At 41.0% G+C, this 19,082-nt stretch overlaps 1 protein-coding gene across 2 annotated transcripts in view; it reads left to right on the top strand.

Annotated features, from left to right (window-relative positions):
- NFKB1 (nuclear factor kappa B subunit 1) overlaps window positions 1-19,082 on the top strand; it is a 316,199-nt gene that overhangs the window by 166,703 nt on the left and 130,414 nt on the right. For both annotated transcript variants that reach the window (XM_078676072.1, XM_078676073.1), the window contains exons 7-9: window positions 9,769-9,932; window positions 14,661-14,819; window positions 17,466-17,570. In XM_078676072.1, the coding sequence (XP_078532198.1) occupies window positions 9,769-9,932; window positions 14,661-14,819; window positions 17,466-17,570 (428 nt within the window). The remainder of the gene's footprint in view (window positions 1-9,768; window positions 9,933-14,660; window positions 14,820-17,465; window positions 17,571-19,082) is intronic.

The raw sequence follows: 19,082 nt of genomic DNA, 5'->3' as shown, positions 1-19,082 counted from the left end.
CACTTCAGCAGCTGCATGTGCTAAGAGCTTCGGGCATCTTCTGTTTCCATGGTTAGAAGCGTCTCTCTCTGGAGCACTTGAGGACAGTATGATGTAAGAGACTTGCAATTATGCGAGAGTACGGAAAGCACGGTGCCTCCTGAAGAAACTGTAAACATGGGTGAGATGATTATTAAACTGATGAAGTAACTGTCGGTCACGTGTGTAATTTCAGCGAGATTTCCCGGCTAGTTTGATGAGCCCTACAACTACTAACTCATCTTCAGTGGCATCATTATACAGGGGCGGATTGGCAAGGCGGGCATTCGGGCATGGGCCGAAGGGCCGGTGCCTCAGTGCCCTCTGTGGGCCGTTTTTTTCTCCCCTGTCCCAGTCCACAGAGAGTGGCCTAGGAAAAGGGGAGAAAAAAAAAACCGGCCCACAGAGTGCACGGTGACAGACAGAGAAAATGAAAGCAGCCTCGCTGTGGGCCGGACAGCGATTGTCAGCTGTGGCCTCTCCTTCACCCCTGTCCTGCCAAGCAATCAAGCTGAGGCTGGGCTGGGCTGGGGAGGGGTGATTGTTTGCAAGAATCGGCCTCCCTGGGGGCCAGGTGTTTCTCAGGCCTTTGAGCCATTTTCACCTCGGCCCCCCTGGGGGCCATGCAGCCCAGAAACGGTGTTAGTCTTAACACCTCGCCCACAGCCCTTCACATTCAGGGCATAGTGGGCGAGGAAGAATGGGTCTTGCTGTGGGGGCCAGGTGATGTTTGGAATTTTTTTATTTTATTTATTTATTTATTTACGCGATTTTATATAGCGCGGACTTTACCCGAAGGTGTCAGAGCGCTTCACACTAGGAACAGCAATAATACATGAGGAGAAAAATTACAAGTGGACAAATTACAAAAGCAAACGTTAAGTTACATGAATCAAAAGTGACAATAGTGAGCAACCAAAAAACATGAGGTAGTAATTGGTACATTACAGTAGGAAAAAGTGATATGTGTGCTGGTTACAAATGCGTACAAAGTACAAGTAGAGGTATAATGCTGCAATAAATGGCGGACACTCCAGCACAAGAACAAACGTTACGTAGGCAATGGTGGCACTTGTGCAAGTATCTAAAGCAAACAAAAGTGAGAAGTAGCAAACAGTGTGATACCAGAGAAAAGTGACGTGTGCAAGTTACAAAAGGGTACCATACACAGGTACAAGGGTAATACTACAGTAAATGGTAAACACTCAAACTGCCAGAACACACTGGGAAGGCACTTCCCATGCTCCAGCTTCACCTCAGCCTCCCCCTGGCTACCTGGCTACCTTGGATGACCCAGAAGCTGTGTTTTGTGCTCCCCTGCCAGGACATTTTCCCATGGCCTGGAGGGCTGATTAATTTACTAATTGCAGGGGCCTTACCTCTGTTCATGTGCTCCTGAACTGAAGGTCTGGGGAGGGATAAGTAGGTTAGTAATAGCAGGGGCTTTGCTGCTTTTCAGGTGCTCCTGTGCTGGAGGGCTGGAATAATTTTGTGACAGAAAGGGGCCTTGCTATTTTTTTTAGTTGCTCAGCATGTAGGCCATTGTCACCTTGGCCCTGTGTCCTGTGCAAGAACAGTATCTTCCCACTTTCATTCCTTGTCTGTGCAAATGGTGTTTCATGAAAGGGCACGCCCCTTTAATGTGGGCCACGCCCCTTAAATATGGGCCACGCCTCTTGAATGTGGGCCACTTTTTTCGTCAGTGCCCGGGCCGAATTGTGATCCCAATCCGACCTTCATCCTCCTAACCAGACAAGTGACACTACAGCCTCCCATAAAATACACATTTTTGCATTCTAGCGCTCTATTTCAAGTGTAAGATTTCTCCTTTGAAATGTAGAGACTGTGCACCTTTACACTTCCTCAGAAAAAGCACTACTTAAAAAAAATGCTACGATGATTATCATTCAATGCTACCTACATTTTAGACTCTCCCTAAAACTCAGGACACGTTACGGGTTACATATACAATGCACAGCAGGATGATTCAGAATCCATAGTGTGTGCTGTTTAAAATGTGGGCCCCTATTACAGACAGGGTGCAGTGTCCATGTTTGCTCCATGACCTACCTTTCAACAAGTGATCCAGGTGCAAACAGGGACAATGTGCCTTACTATGATGAATGCAAGCTCGTGCTGCCTTGGCCAATGGCACTTTAAACAGGGTTAGTGAGTGATTGCACTCACCTGCCGCGGTATGCCTGAGGGGTCCATGGAACACCCTTTCTTCCCTCCTGGACTAGCTTAAGGGTGTGCACCTGCAGTGTGCCATCTGCCGTGTGACACACTGACCGTGCTCCTCCTAAGAGCCTGTTTGCTTCTGTGCCCACATCCATAATACGGTACAAAAGGGGGTGGTGATGGATCTAACCCAGATCTTTTGACTGGGTGTGAGTGTCTGATTGGTTCTGATGCTCCGTCCATCACCACCCCCTTTTGTACCACATCCATAATAGAGCACGGGTGCGGAGGCAAAGTTATTCCCTCATTTGCATAGGGCCACTCCCTCATTCAAATGAGGGAATGCTATCCGAAGATTGCTCAAGCACTATCTGTGCACCACCACTATCAGTATTACGGAAGGGGCGAACAAGTTTCTGCAGCCTCTTCAATTATACTATACTGCCCCGGGGTGCACAAAGTGGGCGCACATGCCCATTTCACCTCTGGGGCACTATGTACAGTACGGCCCCTGGCGAAGTCAATTCACAAACGATTCACGAGCACCTGAAATAGTACTACTTCATCTACTCATAAATGCCTTTGTGAATTGGCCCAATAATCTTTAAATAAACCATTAATTAATGTTTCTGTGTGTTTTTGTTTTAATAAGTACTCCTTTTGCAAACATGAAAACTATTTTTCATACTCTTCTACATTCCAAACTGTGGTAACCAACTCACAAAGGGGTTTATGAGTACTTGAAGTAGTCCTAACAGCGAGTACTAATTCAAGTACTCATAAATGCCTTTGTGAATTTGCTAAGTAATGGTGTTTTATTTTTCAAAACACTTGCAAGCTGAATCTCCTGATCAAAAACAAGTTTTGGCTCTTACAATGCTTAGTTAAGTAATCGTGTGTTCCTACTTTCCAAGACAACATTTACATCAAATACGTTTTAGATGAGTCTGTGCATGGTCTATGGGGACTACACAATCAGAATAGGAATTTTACAAATGAAGCCTGTTTCTTTGTTCTGTTGCTATTCCTGTCCTGTTGTTAGGCCAATGGGAATTGTAGCAATTTATGGAAAGGAATATTGTATCATGACAGCGCAGTTTGCTCGTTCACAGGCAAATATATTTTTGACATAATGAAGGTACTGGTGATGGGGAACTGTAGTGTCATAATTGAAGCGGGGTACTAAGTTTTCTAAGTTAAACCCCTGGCTCCCAGCTGCTGCATCCCTTGTGCCTTTGCTACATTGCACACTCAGATAGGGGGAGGCGTAGAGAATGTGCATAGTTGATCAGCTTATCCCTAGATGTCATCTGCCTGTCACACCCTTCAGTGTTTGCATGGGTGTATTCCTGTACTAGAGTACTTATTTGAGTTAGTAGTATTTCTAACAGAATCATTGTGCATAGCAACATCTTGCGGTGCATAAGAACAACATGACTTTGGATGAATACGTTTAGAAGTGGTGACAAAGCTTGGGTAGTGGAAAATTAGACAACTACAATGAAATAACACACATGGAATTTATTATGTAGTTTACATGTATCCATCGTGTCTTTTGATCCCGCCTGCATTACTGGGACTCCCTTTACCTAGGTCTGCCGCTTTATGTCATCTGTGTTTTAGGCACAATATTTTTATCACCTTTTTGGTAAGCATATGTAAGATAAAGGGAAAAAAGCAAGTATAAAAGAGGGTATACTGTGTCATAAACATAGCAAACATGCTTACAATACTTAAAAATGTTAAAGTTAAGAGAGACGGCTCTGCTGCCATCGACTTGCACTACTATTTAGTTGTTGACTGTAGAATTAAGATACTCGAATTCTAATTTCATCTTCCACTTGATTGCATTGTGTGATCTTGTGCACCAGATTACCTTCCAAAATATTTAGGAGAATGTAAAAACAGTTACCCACCCTGCCTAAAATGACGTGAACATTCTCCAAAGTAAGTCCAAGGGAGGTGTTACCTTAAATTACTATGACTGGATGCAAGTTTTCTATGGAAGAAAAATGTGCAAACACACGTTTCCTGAGCTCCAAAATAACCAGTGGGAAAATAATTGTGGAAAGACCATTCTTTGTGGCTGTCTGAATACAATCAAAGTTCCTGTTCCTGCCGCTGCACGGAGCACCAAACTAAGTTAGATTGATCAGAGGTCAACGTTTCCCGCCATTCTACAAAAGGGCGCATGACAGCTTTTCCTCAGAATAAATGCACTCCTCAATTCCCTATTTTGTATCACCTTTAGTGAATGTATGACATTATACCGAAAACTATTACAATGCATACCTTTACAATGCGGTCAATGCAATGCAGCCATTACAAAACATGCCATTATAACGCAAGCCATTACAACGCATATTCCATTACAACGAAAATTACTATTTTAACACCGCTGGGTGCTTACCTCAGGAAGGTGCTGGTCAGTGAGGGATATGCGTTGTAATGGCATACTTTTGTAATGGCATGTGTTGTAATGGATCCTGTGTTGTGTTGACCGCATTGTAAAGGCATTGCGTTGTAATGCCTACATTGTAATGGATGTTTTCCACCTGTAGTATTTTCCTGGTAATATCTACCCCAGCTCCAGCACAGTATACAGAAGGCATGTGGACAGCGAAGATGTCCTCTTACACAATGAAACTATAACTTTATATTTTAAGAGTGTCATCAGCAAGCCTGAGGCTGTAAATAGAAACCCTAGCGTGCAATTCTGGGAAGATATTTAACAGTTATGGGGTAGGCTGGGCCAAAGTCACTCAACAAACCTACAGCAATGTGTAAAAAAGCTATCAATGCAGTGATCTCTGCCTGCACCCACGGAACTCATGCCTTTTTTTCACAAGCAACTGAGTACGCCAGAGACCGTTAGAGGGAAATAAAAAAGAAGAGGAAATGAAAGGAAGAAAGAAATATTAAGAAGCAGAAAACAAAGCGATGATGTAAATTGGTGTAGTTCAAGTAATGAATACAGTCAGCGTTGAAGATGTGTCTACTCAGTATAATAATTGAATGGTATCATGGATTAGCATTTTCAAATGTTCATTTCTTCTCTGCCGATTGTTATTAGTTTCTTGTTCTCAAATAAAAGTTGTCCTTAATGAATGTTAAATGTAATTTGTCTGGAAAGTCTATGTCTTTAAAACTGTATTCCAGAAAATTATATAAATATCAACCAGTCTTGAAACTTAACTATGAAATGAAGTTTGAAAATATATATATATGTAGCAGTAGTCCAAGTAAACATTGTCAAAGCTATTTACTTTCTAGTGAATTCTGGAGAGGCAATGTGGATATCAGGCAGCTAAATCCACCTTTCAGCACTGTCTGAATGCTCTCTATAGGATTTATACAGAAAAGCATGCACTCACTGGTGGGGAAAAGGGGAATTGGACGAGAGAGAACATAGAGCACTGGATCCAGGTATTGTTTGTATGGAATGCTTGAGACATCACTCTAGGCTCCCACACTTCTCACTTGAACATCCTATGTGCAAAAGGCTTAGTGAGCTACAGACGAAACTGTCTTCCATCAAATACAATTATATTGTATGTGCTTAATCTTGTGAAGAGATGATGCGTAATGTACGGCAATCCTCGGTTTGCTCGAGGGTTTTTCCTGCTGATTTAAACATATATTTTAATCTGCCTTACTCCATAAGATTATACATTATTTCCAATTTCTAGAAAAGTACGAACCTTGAATACCACATTATTTAGATTCTAAATATGCACAATTTAACCCAGTTGAAACCTGCAAAATAAAGAAACTCTACTGAAATATTGTGGTTAGCCTCGCAGTCACACAAAATGATGTTGTGTCAATTTAGTTCTCAATACACACAAAGTTCCCCAATATGGATTCTTTGCTGCAGGCTCCTTAAAGGCAAAGGAGGGGTTCCAAGACAGTATCCCACCTGAAAAAATGCATTCAAAGTAATAATCCCAGTTGGAACTTTAAACCAACAACAACTTCAGTCAGAGTCCCAGCAATCAGGTAGAAGCACCTCACTTGGTTTCCATCTCACGAACACTTTGACTGGATCCAAAATGTATAGTAACTGTCAACTGCAAAAAACAAATGTAAGATTCCAGAAGTTAAACAAAAGAAAACATCAAGCTCCTGCAGCGCACAACGCTCAAGGAAGAATAAGAATTGAGGTCTAAACAATGAGCGTGCACGTGCCGATCATGTCCCATTTCAGACTTCCGTTTCACCATCAATGGTCTCATTCCCTAGTAGAACTTCAGAGCGATTTACCTCCTCCAGTGCTTGCACCAGGGCCGGACTGGGGACCCAAGCAACCCTGGCAATGTTATAGGACCAGCCCCAGGAAGGGGGTGAGGCCGGGGTGCAAGTGTGAAGCACTGCTGCTTTTGGCACTGGGGGGCCGATATTGCAGCACCGCTGCAAAACTAGCCCCCACTGCTGTAAAACCGGCATTCAGCATAAGTTAAGGTGACTAATTTAGCTTCTGCATCCCTTGGTCAATGATCAGTCTTGCCCTTCCTACACACAATAACATAAATTTCACATATAGTCAGACAGTAGTATCTTTTATATCTTTGAAACTCCGGCCAGTTGACCTCAGTCTCTTACTTTTTGTAAATTCTCACTGTTTGACATAGAGGGGCACACATTAGATGGCACATACAGGATTTATAATGCTTTTTTGGGGGTCCAGCTATTGATATGTTCTCAAGCTGTACTCATTGTTTCAGTGGTGGTAAACAAAAGCAATCTGGATGCAAACATTACATAACATTGAGTCCAGGTTAAACAGACACCAAACTCATTTCTAAATTGGTGCCGTCTTTTAGAACTTCATAATAAAAATGCTAATGTACTTTGGCTTTTACTACCATGGATGCTTAAAAATATAACTTGAGACAGTAAGCCTAGCTGAAAATGCATAGATACACACTAACCAGGTGACTCTCGCCTTTTTGTGTCAGATAAACAAATGATGTTATATCTTATAAAAAAAAGTTTTAAAAGACAGTAGTTTCATGTGTGTTACATGTTGCTGAGAGGTAGATGGGCATACGCTCAGAAGGGATGCCCTGGTAGAGAAGCTCCAATTGCGGTTCTGGGCTATCCATGGTGAATATACTCCTTTTATTTTAGTCGTTTGAGCAGAGTAAATAAATGCCAGGCATTTTATGATATACTCCTGCATTTGTGACCAGGAAAGTCCTGTAACATTCCTGCCACAACACGGATTAGGGCTACAGTAGATTGCAACATATTTAAGGCGTTAAGATTTAGAGCTCCAGAAGTAACCTTAAACTATCAAAAATCAATTTTTTTCCACATACATTTCTCCCTGAATGCCTGCCTCCACTCCCTGTGCCCAGAGTGGGATTCTTACAACGTGCATTGGTTGGTCTGCCTTCCAGTTTGTACTCAGAGTTGAAGAACATATACCATGATTCTCTCACCAAATTATTGACTTCCATTTTAGTTTTCTTATTAGGAGAGCAGCATTTAGACTGCCTAAAAAAACAGTTGTTGGAATTCCAGGCTCAAGGGTTTTATGCCTTCATCTATGAAAACGGGAATGCGCTGATAGTACCGAAAGCCAGTAGAGTGATGGCAGAGGTGGGGAATACGGTTGTATGACAGAGGCACGTGTGGCTAAAACCACACTTGCCTCTACTACATTGCCTAAACAACAAATGCGTCTGAACAACGCATGCCTTTACCACACATGCCTTTATAACTCAATTTTGCGGTGAAGAAATGACTGGTAAAGGGATGTGTGGTAAAGATCACACCCGAGGCCCCCCGCTCTTACCCCTAAAAACCACCGACCTCCCTAAGCCCTAAAAGCAACCCTGAGCCATAAAAAGTACCTGACCCCCCCTGAGTCCTTAAATCCGGCCTAACCGAGCCCAATAAACAACACCTAAAAACTACCCTGGCCCCCCAACTCTGAGGTCTAAAAACTACCCAACCTCCCCTGAACCCTATAAACGACACCAACCCCGCTGAGCCATAAAAGCAACCCCAGCCCCACAAACCTGAGCCCGAAAAATGACCCCGACCCTCAAACGCCTGCCCCGGTCCCACTTACCAGTCCTCGTCCTCCTCCGATCCTTCCTCTTCTTGTGCCCGCCCAACTCAGCATCTAGACCGAGCACTGCCTTAACCATGCATATGATTGCCTAAGGCAAGTGTGGTTCTGCTTGCGAGGAAACAGCACATGTGGCTCAGCCTACATTGCTAATGCCGTTCCCCGGGAAATACACATGTAGAAGGGATTACTTGTGCATCAGACCACCTCACTTTTTATACAAATAAACACACACACTCCTATGCACATATAATCTAAGTTTGGTTTGATTTTACTTGCTGGTTCGGAAAAAGAGGTGATACATCTGCTTTCTGCATGTGTGGTTCTGTATATGGAGTAGCAGTTTCTGCATGACCTAACCCTCCAGCTTGCTGCACAGAATAACTCATGCATAGATTTCCACGAACACTTCAAAACTCCCAGTTATCTAGCGCAAAAGCTAGAATTATCCGGAGGGGGGAGACCTTTTCGGAGTGCTAAATCTCTCCTCCTGAAACCTCAGATCTTTCGCAAAAAGAGAACGTGCCACTGAGCCTTCTCCGGCTCTGCACCAAAGATCTGGAACTCTCTCCCACCGGAAATACGCAGAATCTCCTCCAAGGTTACGTTCAAATTGGAAGTAAAAAGACTCCTCATGAACAAGTTCCTACCTTAAAAGGGTCTCGGATCCTCTGCCCTAATGCTTGGACATACACCCTTAATACTGTGTTTGGTGTTAATCTGCTTTACTGTTCACTTGCTCTCCTCCCAGTTCCCTATGTTCCAGTTTTTTTTTCTTACCCTTGCTGTCCGTTTTGATTGTAACCTCTTCTTTGATATGCATATGTGATTTGTCCTGGTTGGTATCCCCATTTACGGTTGTACTGTTACTATTACTATCCTTTCCCCCAAAGTGTAAAGCGCTCTGATATCCTTCGGGATCATGTTCGCGCTATGTAAAACTTTATAAATAAATGAATAAAATATTATTTTCCTGATTTTAACTGTGTATTGTTATTGTTTTATGTGGCTTACTTTCGGGAAAGTGCGAGTTTAGTGATTTGTGTGAATCTTTGTGCTGGGGCATCCAGAGTGTGTCTGACAACAATTGTTAAGACGATAAAAATACAAAAGTGATGGGTGGAACGCTTGAATGAATCTCAGGCACTGGTAATCACTCAGGGTGTATTCCAGTCCATTGTTTTACAGTCTAAATGCAATCTGCACCCATGAGTATCCGTAGACCCGGATTCTGTGATTCAGGATCTGTCATTCGAGGGCATCAAGTGCACTATTTTCACAGCTAGGTATTATTTAGAAGTTCGAAATATTTTGTGAATTGGTCCCCAAGATACTTGGAAGTGAACAATCTCTGTTCCATCACGTTTTTGGTTAGTTCCTCGGTATGCATGTGCTGGAAATGAAGAATGTCAACTGGAATGTGCATGATCATTTCATGTGCAAACTGAAAAGCTCAGAACTGCTCTTACCTAGTGTTTTTTTCTTGGTAGGTTTGCCAACTTGGGAATTCTTCATGTCACCAAAAAGAAAGTCTTTGACACGTTGGAATCAAGAATGATAGAAGCCTTCCGAAGGGGGTACAATGCGGGTCTCCTTATCCATCCTGACCTCGACTATATCCCCTCTGAAAATGGCGGAGAAAGACCATTAACAGGTTTGTTCAACAATATTCAGTGCATTGATCTCCAGTGCTCTGGTACAGGGTTATGGCAGACCCTCTCATATCTTCTCTATCTGGTTTACTTCTTTTATGTTTAGCCTTAATGAATGCTGTTTGCAGCATTTTTCATGCAAAGACTTAAAAGATGGACGCGTGCATGTGGAATTATTGGTTTAATAAGTGGTAGCGTGAGAGAGGTAAAGAAGCACAGTGCTTCATGAATGGAGATTATTAGTCCTTGCACAGCAATTATGTTCTATTTGCAGTTTTCATCAGTCACCCTGGTAAAAATAACATTATTTTTATAGAAACATTTTTGAAGACACATATGCCCTTTGAAAGCCTTTTTGATGCCAATAATTGCTTTTGCTTGATTGCAGCAAGTCATGAGTTTCAAGGCCGCTCGTCTGATGTCCCGGCCTCATTCGAAAGATTATACCAGTTCTTTGCTAGGCGAAAGTTAAAAACAGGCTAACTAAAGTTTGATAGCCCAAAACATAAAAGAATGTATACTTTTTCATCTGCCTTATTACAAAATTCAAAAAGCATTCAATTCCCTCAGAAGCCCCAAATCACAAATTGTATATTATTTTTTACTGCTTGTTTATTTTTAAGGAACAAGTCTGTTGTCTAAATTCAACCCTAACGTATAATTTACTTTTTAATGCTTCTCATATAAACAAAGCAATCCAATTTTTATTAGGGGCATGCAATTATTAATCGAAAAATAGAATGTGATATCCAAAAACGGCTGTTTATCCCATCTAGGCTGGCCATTTATTTTCTGAATGACGTATGGATCATACATTGCTTCAGGTTTTACAGCACTACAATTCACATGTATCTTTATCCAGATTCGTTTAAAACAATTCTGCTAGTTCCTTATTATCTGTCATTTCTGTTCATAACATGAATGCTACAGTCTATGTATAAAGCTTTGCACTTACTTTTTTCAGGGCTTTTATCATGTGTCACGATCAAAATAATCTGAGGAATATTTTCCCATACCTTTTAATACCTCTCCTGCAGGAAACCTGTTGTAAACATTAAGAACCCTTTTCATGACATTAGATGTTTGTGTTTCTTAGTCACCCCTCTACGGTTCCATATTGTGCTGTTCAGTACTCGAAATTTGAGTATACCTGTATTTCTTAGACAAGGACAAAACAGTAATATAGCTCACCCCGTCCACAAATTCATACACTTGACAGTAAGAATGCCGTTACAATTTAAAATTATGATTGCACTAAGAACTTATTCCTGCAACAGTGCATTTTTTGTCTCCTGCGATGTGGCGCTACACCATGTACATAGAAGCAAAACAGGACATTTGCAACTTTATGGGAAAGCACTTCCTTTCGCTCTTTAATATATAACAGAAGTTACAGATGTGGATTCAGTTTTCTTCATCTCCGATCTGACACATACGTTCCTTTTCCATAGTAAACAATTATTACGTTTTCTTACAATTCCCTTGTTCTTTTAAAAAAAAAATGTTTATTCATCTTGCATCAATAAAGATCTACCTGTGGACCAATGCATTGCCATGCATTGCGTTTGAAAGTATCTTGAAATGAAGAAATGTTCTAAGAAACATAATAAAGAATTCTGCTGCAAATATAAGTTTTAGTAACTTTTTTAAAGTAGACAAAACAAAAAGTACTTTACTTCCGCCATATTGAGGGTACTTCACTCACCAGATTTGGAGATGCCTGCCGGCCAGTGGACATCTCTTGCATTTCTAGGAGCTGCCGTCACGGCGGTTGCTGTAAATGTATTGAAAATTTGACAGACAGCTACGTCTATATAATGGAACTGTACCACAACTTTCAGCATTTGTTTTTCAAAAACTAAATTGTAAAAGTGGTATTCTGTTTTTGAAAATTAAAAAAAAATGTTTTATCCCATGGCCTGGAGTAATGTTTCAGGTTTCACTGTCCCTTACTGGCAGTGACGGACAGTGAAAAATTGCCATGTGTCTGCCCACTCTAAATGAGAGAGAAGACAAATGGCAAAACTCAGACGGCCATAACTCTATTGGGCCCTCGTAGGTGAATGATGATGGTGGCGGAGGCACAGTGGTCTCCGCCGTCTACTGAAGGTCTGCCCGTCTCTAAATATGGCAGGTGGACCTTCAGTTTGACAGAGAGGGTACTCAGTTGCTGTTGCGATGGAGTACCCTCTCCGCCAAACTCTAAATCGAGCCCTATGTCTGTAGCAGGCTACAACTAAACTGTATTTCTTTTTTCATAAGCAACTGTCTGTGATTTATGATCAGTGAGGTACTACTTTTTGGTTGGTATACAGGTTTGTCCACCTTTAGCCAATAAACAATCAATTGGGTAACAAACTCAGTAATTGTTAGGTAGAATAGAGGGACTTGGGAACTGAAGTATTCTATCACCCATCTAAATGATTTCTACAAGCAAAGGCAAGGGTTTAATCAATGTTATTGCCCTCCTTTTCTCTCCAACTTAGATTTATTCCGACAAGAGAGAACCTAAAGAATAAGTAGAAATGAAGCCCACAGCTATCGAACTGTGCATGGTTCTTTCATCTTTCTGTCTCTGACTGTTTGTGTGTTGTCTGACTGTGTGTCTTGCTAGAGACTGGTTGTGTGCCTGCATGTGTTTGATTGTGCTCATGGATGTCTGTGTATTTGCTGGGTGCAGCTTATATGTTGCTCTACATTTCTTGCTGCCTGTGTGGTTTGAAGTATGTAAGTGTGTTGGTTTGTGCGTGCTTGAATGTTGAAAGGTATGTTTCTCTATTGATTTGTGTGCATTATCATGTAATCTGTTGATTGAGTGCCTTACATAAAAGCCACATCCACTTGCTTTGTCAACGCTTGTTCTGGTCTCTTCCGGGCATCTTGTTATGTTTCAGCTGCATTCAGCATAAGTTAAGGTGATTAATTTAGCTTCTGCATCCCTTGGTCAATGAGAGCAAAGAATGTGTCAATTACATGTCTAAAATGTCTGTGCCATTGACTGTGTAAATGTAGGTAATATAAGCAACTCAGGGACATGTATGATGATTCATGCCAGTCCCAACAGTGGGAAGCCAGCTGGAAATACCCTTCCTGATTTATTGATACATCTTGCTAGAACACCTGTTGTTGATTTCATATAAGATTACTACCTGGCGCACAGCACCTGTTGACATTTCACCATCACCTTTTTGCCTCCACTAGAGCCCACATCAATTCACTAGAAACGTATAAAATCATATTTGGATTGACATTGTGACAATGGAATACAGATGACAGTTAACGTGATGAAGGATTTCTCTCCTTAATTGTACCACAGAATAAACCAACTACATCCGACAAGAATACATGAGAAAGAACATTTCATAGACATCCAACACAATACAGACACCGCTTATAGCTCACTATCATGTCACTCCCAACACCACTTGCCAACTAGACATGCTAAAAAAACGCAAGACTCCATTAGTCCGAACACTCTACACACACCCCGCGTACCTCAGATATGCAATGTAGTTGGCTATCAAGGGGTTCTCACCAGTACAGACTAACAAGGGATGTTGCACAAAACACCGAACTGAACAAATTAGACAGAACGGCTCACATACCACTAGTCATTTTGACATGTAATACTTAGGCTTGAATGATAGTTCTGTCATGTTATACACAAAGTAATACAAAGCACATACTCTCCCTGCTACCAGTGCTAAAGATGTATGACTATAAATTACACAAACAATCAATGAAGTCCTCCGACCTCATTGTCTAATAATATAGCCATAAAGCCCGCTGCCATGGGAAATACCAGTTGTTTAAGGCCCTGAACTCGAGTTATATGCCCGAGCCACAGTTATAGACTGAGGCAGAAGGGCTATAAGGCTATTAGAACATTCCACCCACTGAGGGTAGAATGTTTTAACTTAAATAGGGAGTAACACAACGACATACATTGGAATGCTGTAGGTGAAGACTTATACCAGACAATTTAATCATAAACCCTGAGTCCAGAGGTTTCAACTCCTCTTCAGACTATCCAACAGGCCTGTTGATCTTTTTAAAAAAAAAAAAAACTAATGACTTCACATTAAACAAATCACAACACATAGTTGTATTTATGGACCATGAAACAGAAAACTTTACATCTGCCACCATAGGAAGTTTAAGACACTAGGCTCTGCTTTTAAGTTGATACGCTGGAATTAATATAGATGGCACTCAGACAACCAACAGTGATTCCAGGCCATACCAGTGACCAAATGTGGGCTAAGCAGATGCCAATGGCACTATATATATGTTTTTATCTTTACCTGTATATGTCTACATATTTCAGCGTATACACAGGTTTATCCTCATATAGTTGCACTAGTGATGACTACCCAACCAGGAAGATGGTTTAATGAGAGAAGACTTTCCAGAGTCTGGCTTTTCTTTACTTCTATGCCACACCTTCGCAACTATCCCACCCTCCCTACAAATGAACTCTCTGTTTTTCAGTGGCAATCTATTGAGGACCCATTCTTCAAAGTGAGGTAAAATATACATATTGTGAAAGTATGAAGTCAAAATGTTGAAATGATGAGAGTAGATTAAGGGAATTGAAGGTTTAATACATTGAAGGTGTTCAAATACACTATAAAAGGGCTATTTCATTGGAACATGTTACTTTTCTGGGACATGAAGGGATCAGTACATTTGTGTGTATTATAAACAGTGTGTGCATTGGTCTATTGTAGATCAAGAAAGAGACTTTATCCGCCAGGCAGCGATTCAGCAAACAAAGGATATGGACCTCAGCGTGGTGCGGCTCATGTTCACAGCCTTTCTCCCAGACAGCAATGGCAGCTTCACAAGGAGATTGGAGCCCGTCATATCCGATACCATTTTTGACAGCAGTAAGTTGACATAGTCTAATTTTGGCTGCAGTTTCTCCACTCTCCATTGTAATCAAATGTCCTACTTCAAGGTTTGTCAGAAGAAGACCAGACCATTCACAGCCTTAATCCTTTGCGATGCTCCTTAGCATGTTACCCAAAAGAAGTTTGAGTTTCTACTATTTACATAGAAAATATAAACCCTTTTTCAAAAGGTTTGCGTTTTCTTGCCCCATAGAGTGGAATTAAAATGCTTTAAAATAGTCATTTGTCTATACACCCTATTTCACAACTTCTGACATAAAAATATATTCTCATGGAAGCAATTGCAACCCTATGGCAGCTCATGTGAGCAGTCACCTTCAAAATCAAATACGGAATCACAACTTAATTGGCCCCCACATTAAACTGAATTGATTCAGAGAGTCTGAGAGTAAAGTCGTACCCCTGTAGATTACCTTTGCTTACAAGTGTAATTGTATTTATATAGCGCTTACTACGCCTGACGAGGCGTCAAAATTCTTTTCTGCGAGTAGAACACTACTTCGGAACCCTAAAAGGATTATTGTTGAATTTGTATAGGGAGATATGAAATTAATTTGAGCGTTGGATATGCAAGTCTGTTATTTTGGTTGAAAAGGATAGTGGAGCGATAGAAGAGGTAGGGGTTTGCATTTATATAGCACTTGGTACCCCTGATGAGGCATCAAAGTGCTTTTCGGGGAGTAGCATGGTACTCCGGAACACAAACATGATTAGTGGAGAATTAGTATGAGGAAATATGAAATTAATTTGAGCGGTGGACAAAGACTGTACCTTGATCATTCCAGGAGGTTTCATGGAACGCCAGAACAAAGTTGTGGAAAAGAGGAGATCAGGGGTGGCTATAAAAATATCTGTGGTCTTCAGTATATCTCGGAGTATGTAAAATAGGATTTGTTATGAAGTGAAAGGTGTATGACGCCAATAGTATTGTGCCTACATCAACCTGTGTTTCCAATTCGAAAGGCAGAGCAAGAAGCCAGTCGATTAGGTGGGCCTTTTGAAAAGGTGTATGGCTACTTTTAAGTAGCTGCAGTTTTTTATGGTCAAGACTGCCGTGCATCTAACAATATGGCCCAAGGACTCCAAATAAGTGTCTTGATTACAAGGCTGGCTAGAATGAAGGCATCACTAACACAATCCCCCCTTGAATCCTACTTTAAGTACTCAAGTAAACACTCATGTGGTTAAAGTGTTTGTGGTCCACCAAATCTAAAATGGAACTTTTTGGCCTAAATCTAAACATAACGTGTCAGAATTCCAACAAAAGACATCACCCAGAAAACACCATCCCTACTGTGAAACTTTTCGGAAGCATCTTAATTTATGAAGATATCTCTCAGCAGCAGGGTCTGGGGATGATAGAAACATAAATGAATGTAGCAAAGGTGAGGATAACCTTCTGTTAAAAAGCCTTGTCCTAAATATAAAATAAAGAATGGTCGAATAGTGTCAAACCTAGGTGTGTAAAGTTGGTAGTGACCGGTGACAACCAAATCAATGATCTTATTACTGCCAGATGTTCTTTCATCAAGTATTAAATGTAGGGGGAAGTATTGAGGGTGTGGAGAAATTGAAGACCTATTCAATAATATTTCAGATTTGTAATTTTACTGTATATATTTCTTTTATAATGAAGTGTTTGTTCCCTTAAAAGAGTAGAGTATGTGTGCAGATGAGCGGGAAACTCCTCATTTACATGTACAAAACGTCGAGACATCGTCACAACCGAAAGAGAAAAAGTTCAAGGTTGTGCAGGTTTTTTATGTGGACTGTAAATGCTCCTATTTCTTCTCTGTATTAATATTCCTTGAGGTCTGTTTACTCATCTTCTCAGGCCTGAATTTGTCCATTTATTTTTAGTAATAGCTTTTTCACAAAAAGAGATCCTTTCCCCCAAGTAGAACCACCTCTTCTGGGTTGCGGGGCAGTACCATGTCATGTTATGTTATAAAATCACAAATAAACATTAGCAAAATACGTTATCAACAAGTGTAGCGTGGTACATGCTCTGGCCACTAACATTTCTTCCCTTGTCTGTTAAATTTAGGAAAGAGGATAAGGAATTGAATTTTGAGAATAACAATGTGTGCACTGTAATTTGCTATAAGGAAGTTGCTTGATGGTTCAATACTAAAGCAACAGGCAATTATGTTGCAGCAGATGTCAATATGTTGGAGCAGATGTCTTCTGTAAACCAGACCAATATACATGCATAGAGAAGTTCCACTTTGACAGTGACGGGTCCCCTGAAAACTTTCTTTACTGGGATATGTTAGCACACTTTCTTTAAAGTGTACAGCACTATGCATCTGTATTTCTTTTAATTATTTATTTAAACATACATTTCTGAAGCTGGCAACAATGTGCTGATACAAGAGAAAATAGCATTATAGATGTAACAAACACAGGCATACTGAAGATTCAAACACCCTTGTTATAGTGTGGTTGTTTCTTGTTGTAAAGGGGTTATCTATTGAGTATCTTATGCTTCTTGTTGTTGACTCAAATACAGGTGGAGGATGTTGCTTATTTGGATGGCAAGCTGGCACCATTTATCTCTATATACTTAATACAAATGGTAACCCCTGTTTACGTCTTTTTCATTTCTTTGTATCCTGACAGAAGCCCCCAATGCATCAAATCTGAAGATTGTAAGAATGGACAGAACAGCCGGATGTGTTACTGGAGGGGAGGAGGTTTACCTGCTGTGCGACAAGGTTCAGAAAGGTAAGACTTCCTGTTTATCTGTTGCATAGTTCCACGGTAAGAGCCACTATACTGATATCAAATCCATCAGTGTAGCAAATAATCATATTATTTTACATTGGAAATTCCAGTTTGTTTTCTTTTTCCGAAATTACATGAATAGAATGTTCTGTACTATCTTCTATTTTGCAATTTGCTCCTCTAATTGATTCTCAATTTAAAATTGCAAAATTCCTGCATATAATTGCCCCTAAAAGGTGCATATCACAAAGGAAATTAATAATGCAACTATACCCAAAACAAATTGGACATAGGCAAACAAAAAAGAATGATAACGTGCACAGTGACAAACAACAGTTTGTCTACAGGTTGTGTGGTCTCGATGGAGCCCTGGCATTTGACAGGCCAAGATGAGTCACCAAGAGTCTTGTCCCCAGTAAGATTATGGTTCCAAAAGCACAGTGACTGATGCAGAATGGGATTTGTAGTTAGAAGGGGCATTTCTCGGGGTGTGTAGTTCAAGCAGTGGAGTCAGACGTGGTGAGACAGAGTGAACGAGTTTTTGGCCTGAACAAAACATAGTCAGGATTCAGGAAGAATTGTAACCCTGAACACTCTGGCCTTGGTATTGGGAGTGTGTGGTCTTCACCAGACAATCCAGTGGTGTCAAAGGAAGAATGGTCATACCGAGATGTGGTGCCAGGGCGGGGGAAGATTGCTGTAGTGTATGAGGTCCAGAGAAGAGTGGCAGGAGGTGCTGCTTCGCCATGCAGGCCCTAAATGGATGCCTATGCGGGTGACTGGGTTCAGGCTACCATCAGGCTACATCCACCGCCCATTGCATTTTGCATTGTGAAAGAGAGGAAAGAAGCAAGAAAGAGGGGGAAGAGATCATTTCAACATGAATAACAGATCATTTCAACATGAATAACAGATCATTTCATACTCCTTCAACAGAACTAGCTCACTATGTTTTCAAAGCATTTTTATTGCTTTTCCGATAAGAGCAGAAAAATACAGTTGGAAGGTACAAGTGTTCAGATACTAATCTCCCAATTCAAGATACGGTACAGTAAAGAACTCCACTTCAGTTCAATATAGAGTAGGCAACATCTTGAACAGGGCGATCCTTTAGTATAATGTGGCCCAACCCATCAATCCGAGAGGTAGTACTGCCACTGGTCCAAATCCAGCTGAAATAGGGCCTTGATTTTCATCAGGTATTCATTCCTTCGGTAATTGTTCTTTGGTTTTAAAAACCGGTGTGCCCAAATACCTAAATCTCCCAGGTTGGATGAAGAAGGAACAAGTACCAAAATGGCCCAGCATTTTTGTCACCGGGAAAACCCCCATTGTACCATGCTGCAATACAAAGGTAGTAGACATAACTCCACTGGCCTTCCCTTTGGAGAGTGCATCTCAATAAAGCAGTCTTATCCAAAGGTGCAAACTCCGTCTTACCATATCTTTGTCAATATCACCCATATAAAAGGCCACTCCGCAAAGCCGAACACATGTTTTTCATTGATTGAT

Source organism: Lissotriton helveticus, chromosome 2_1, assembly GCF_964261635.1.
Source record: "Lissotriton helveticus chromosome 2_1, aLisHel1.1, whole genome shotgun sequence".
NCBI classification, from domain to species: domain Eukaryota; kingdom Metazoa; phylum Chordata; class Amphibia; order Caudata; family Salamandridae; genus Lissotriton; species Lissotriton helveticus.
The sequence above is the reverse complement of the archived record's forward strand: the minus strand, read 5'-3'. Positions and strand labels throughout refer to the sequence as shown.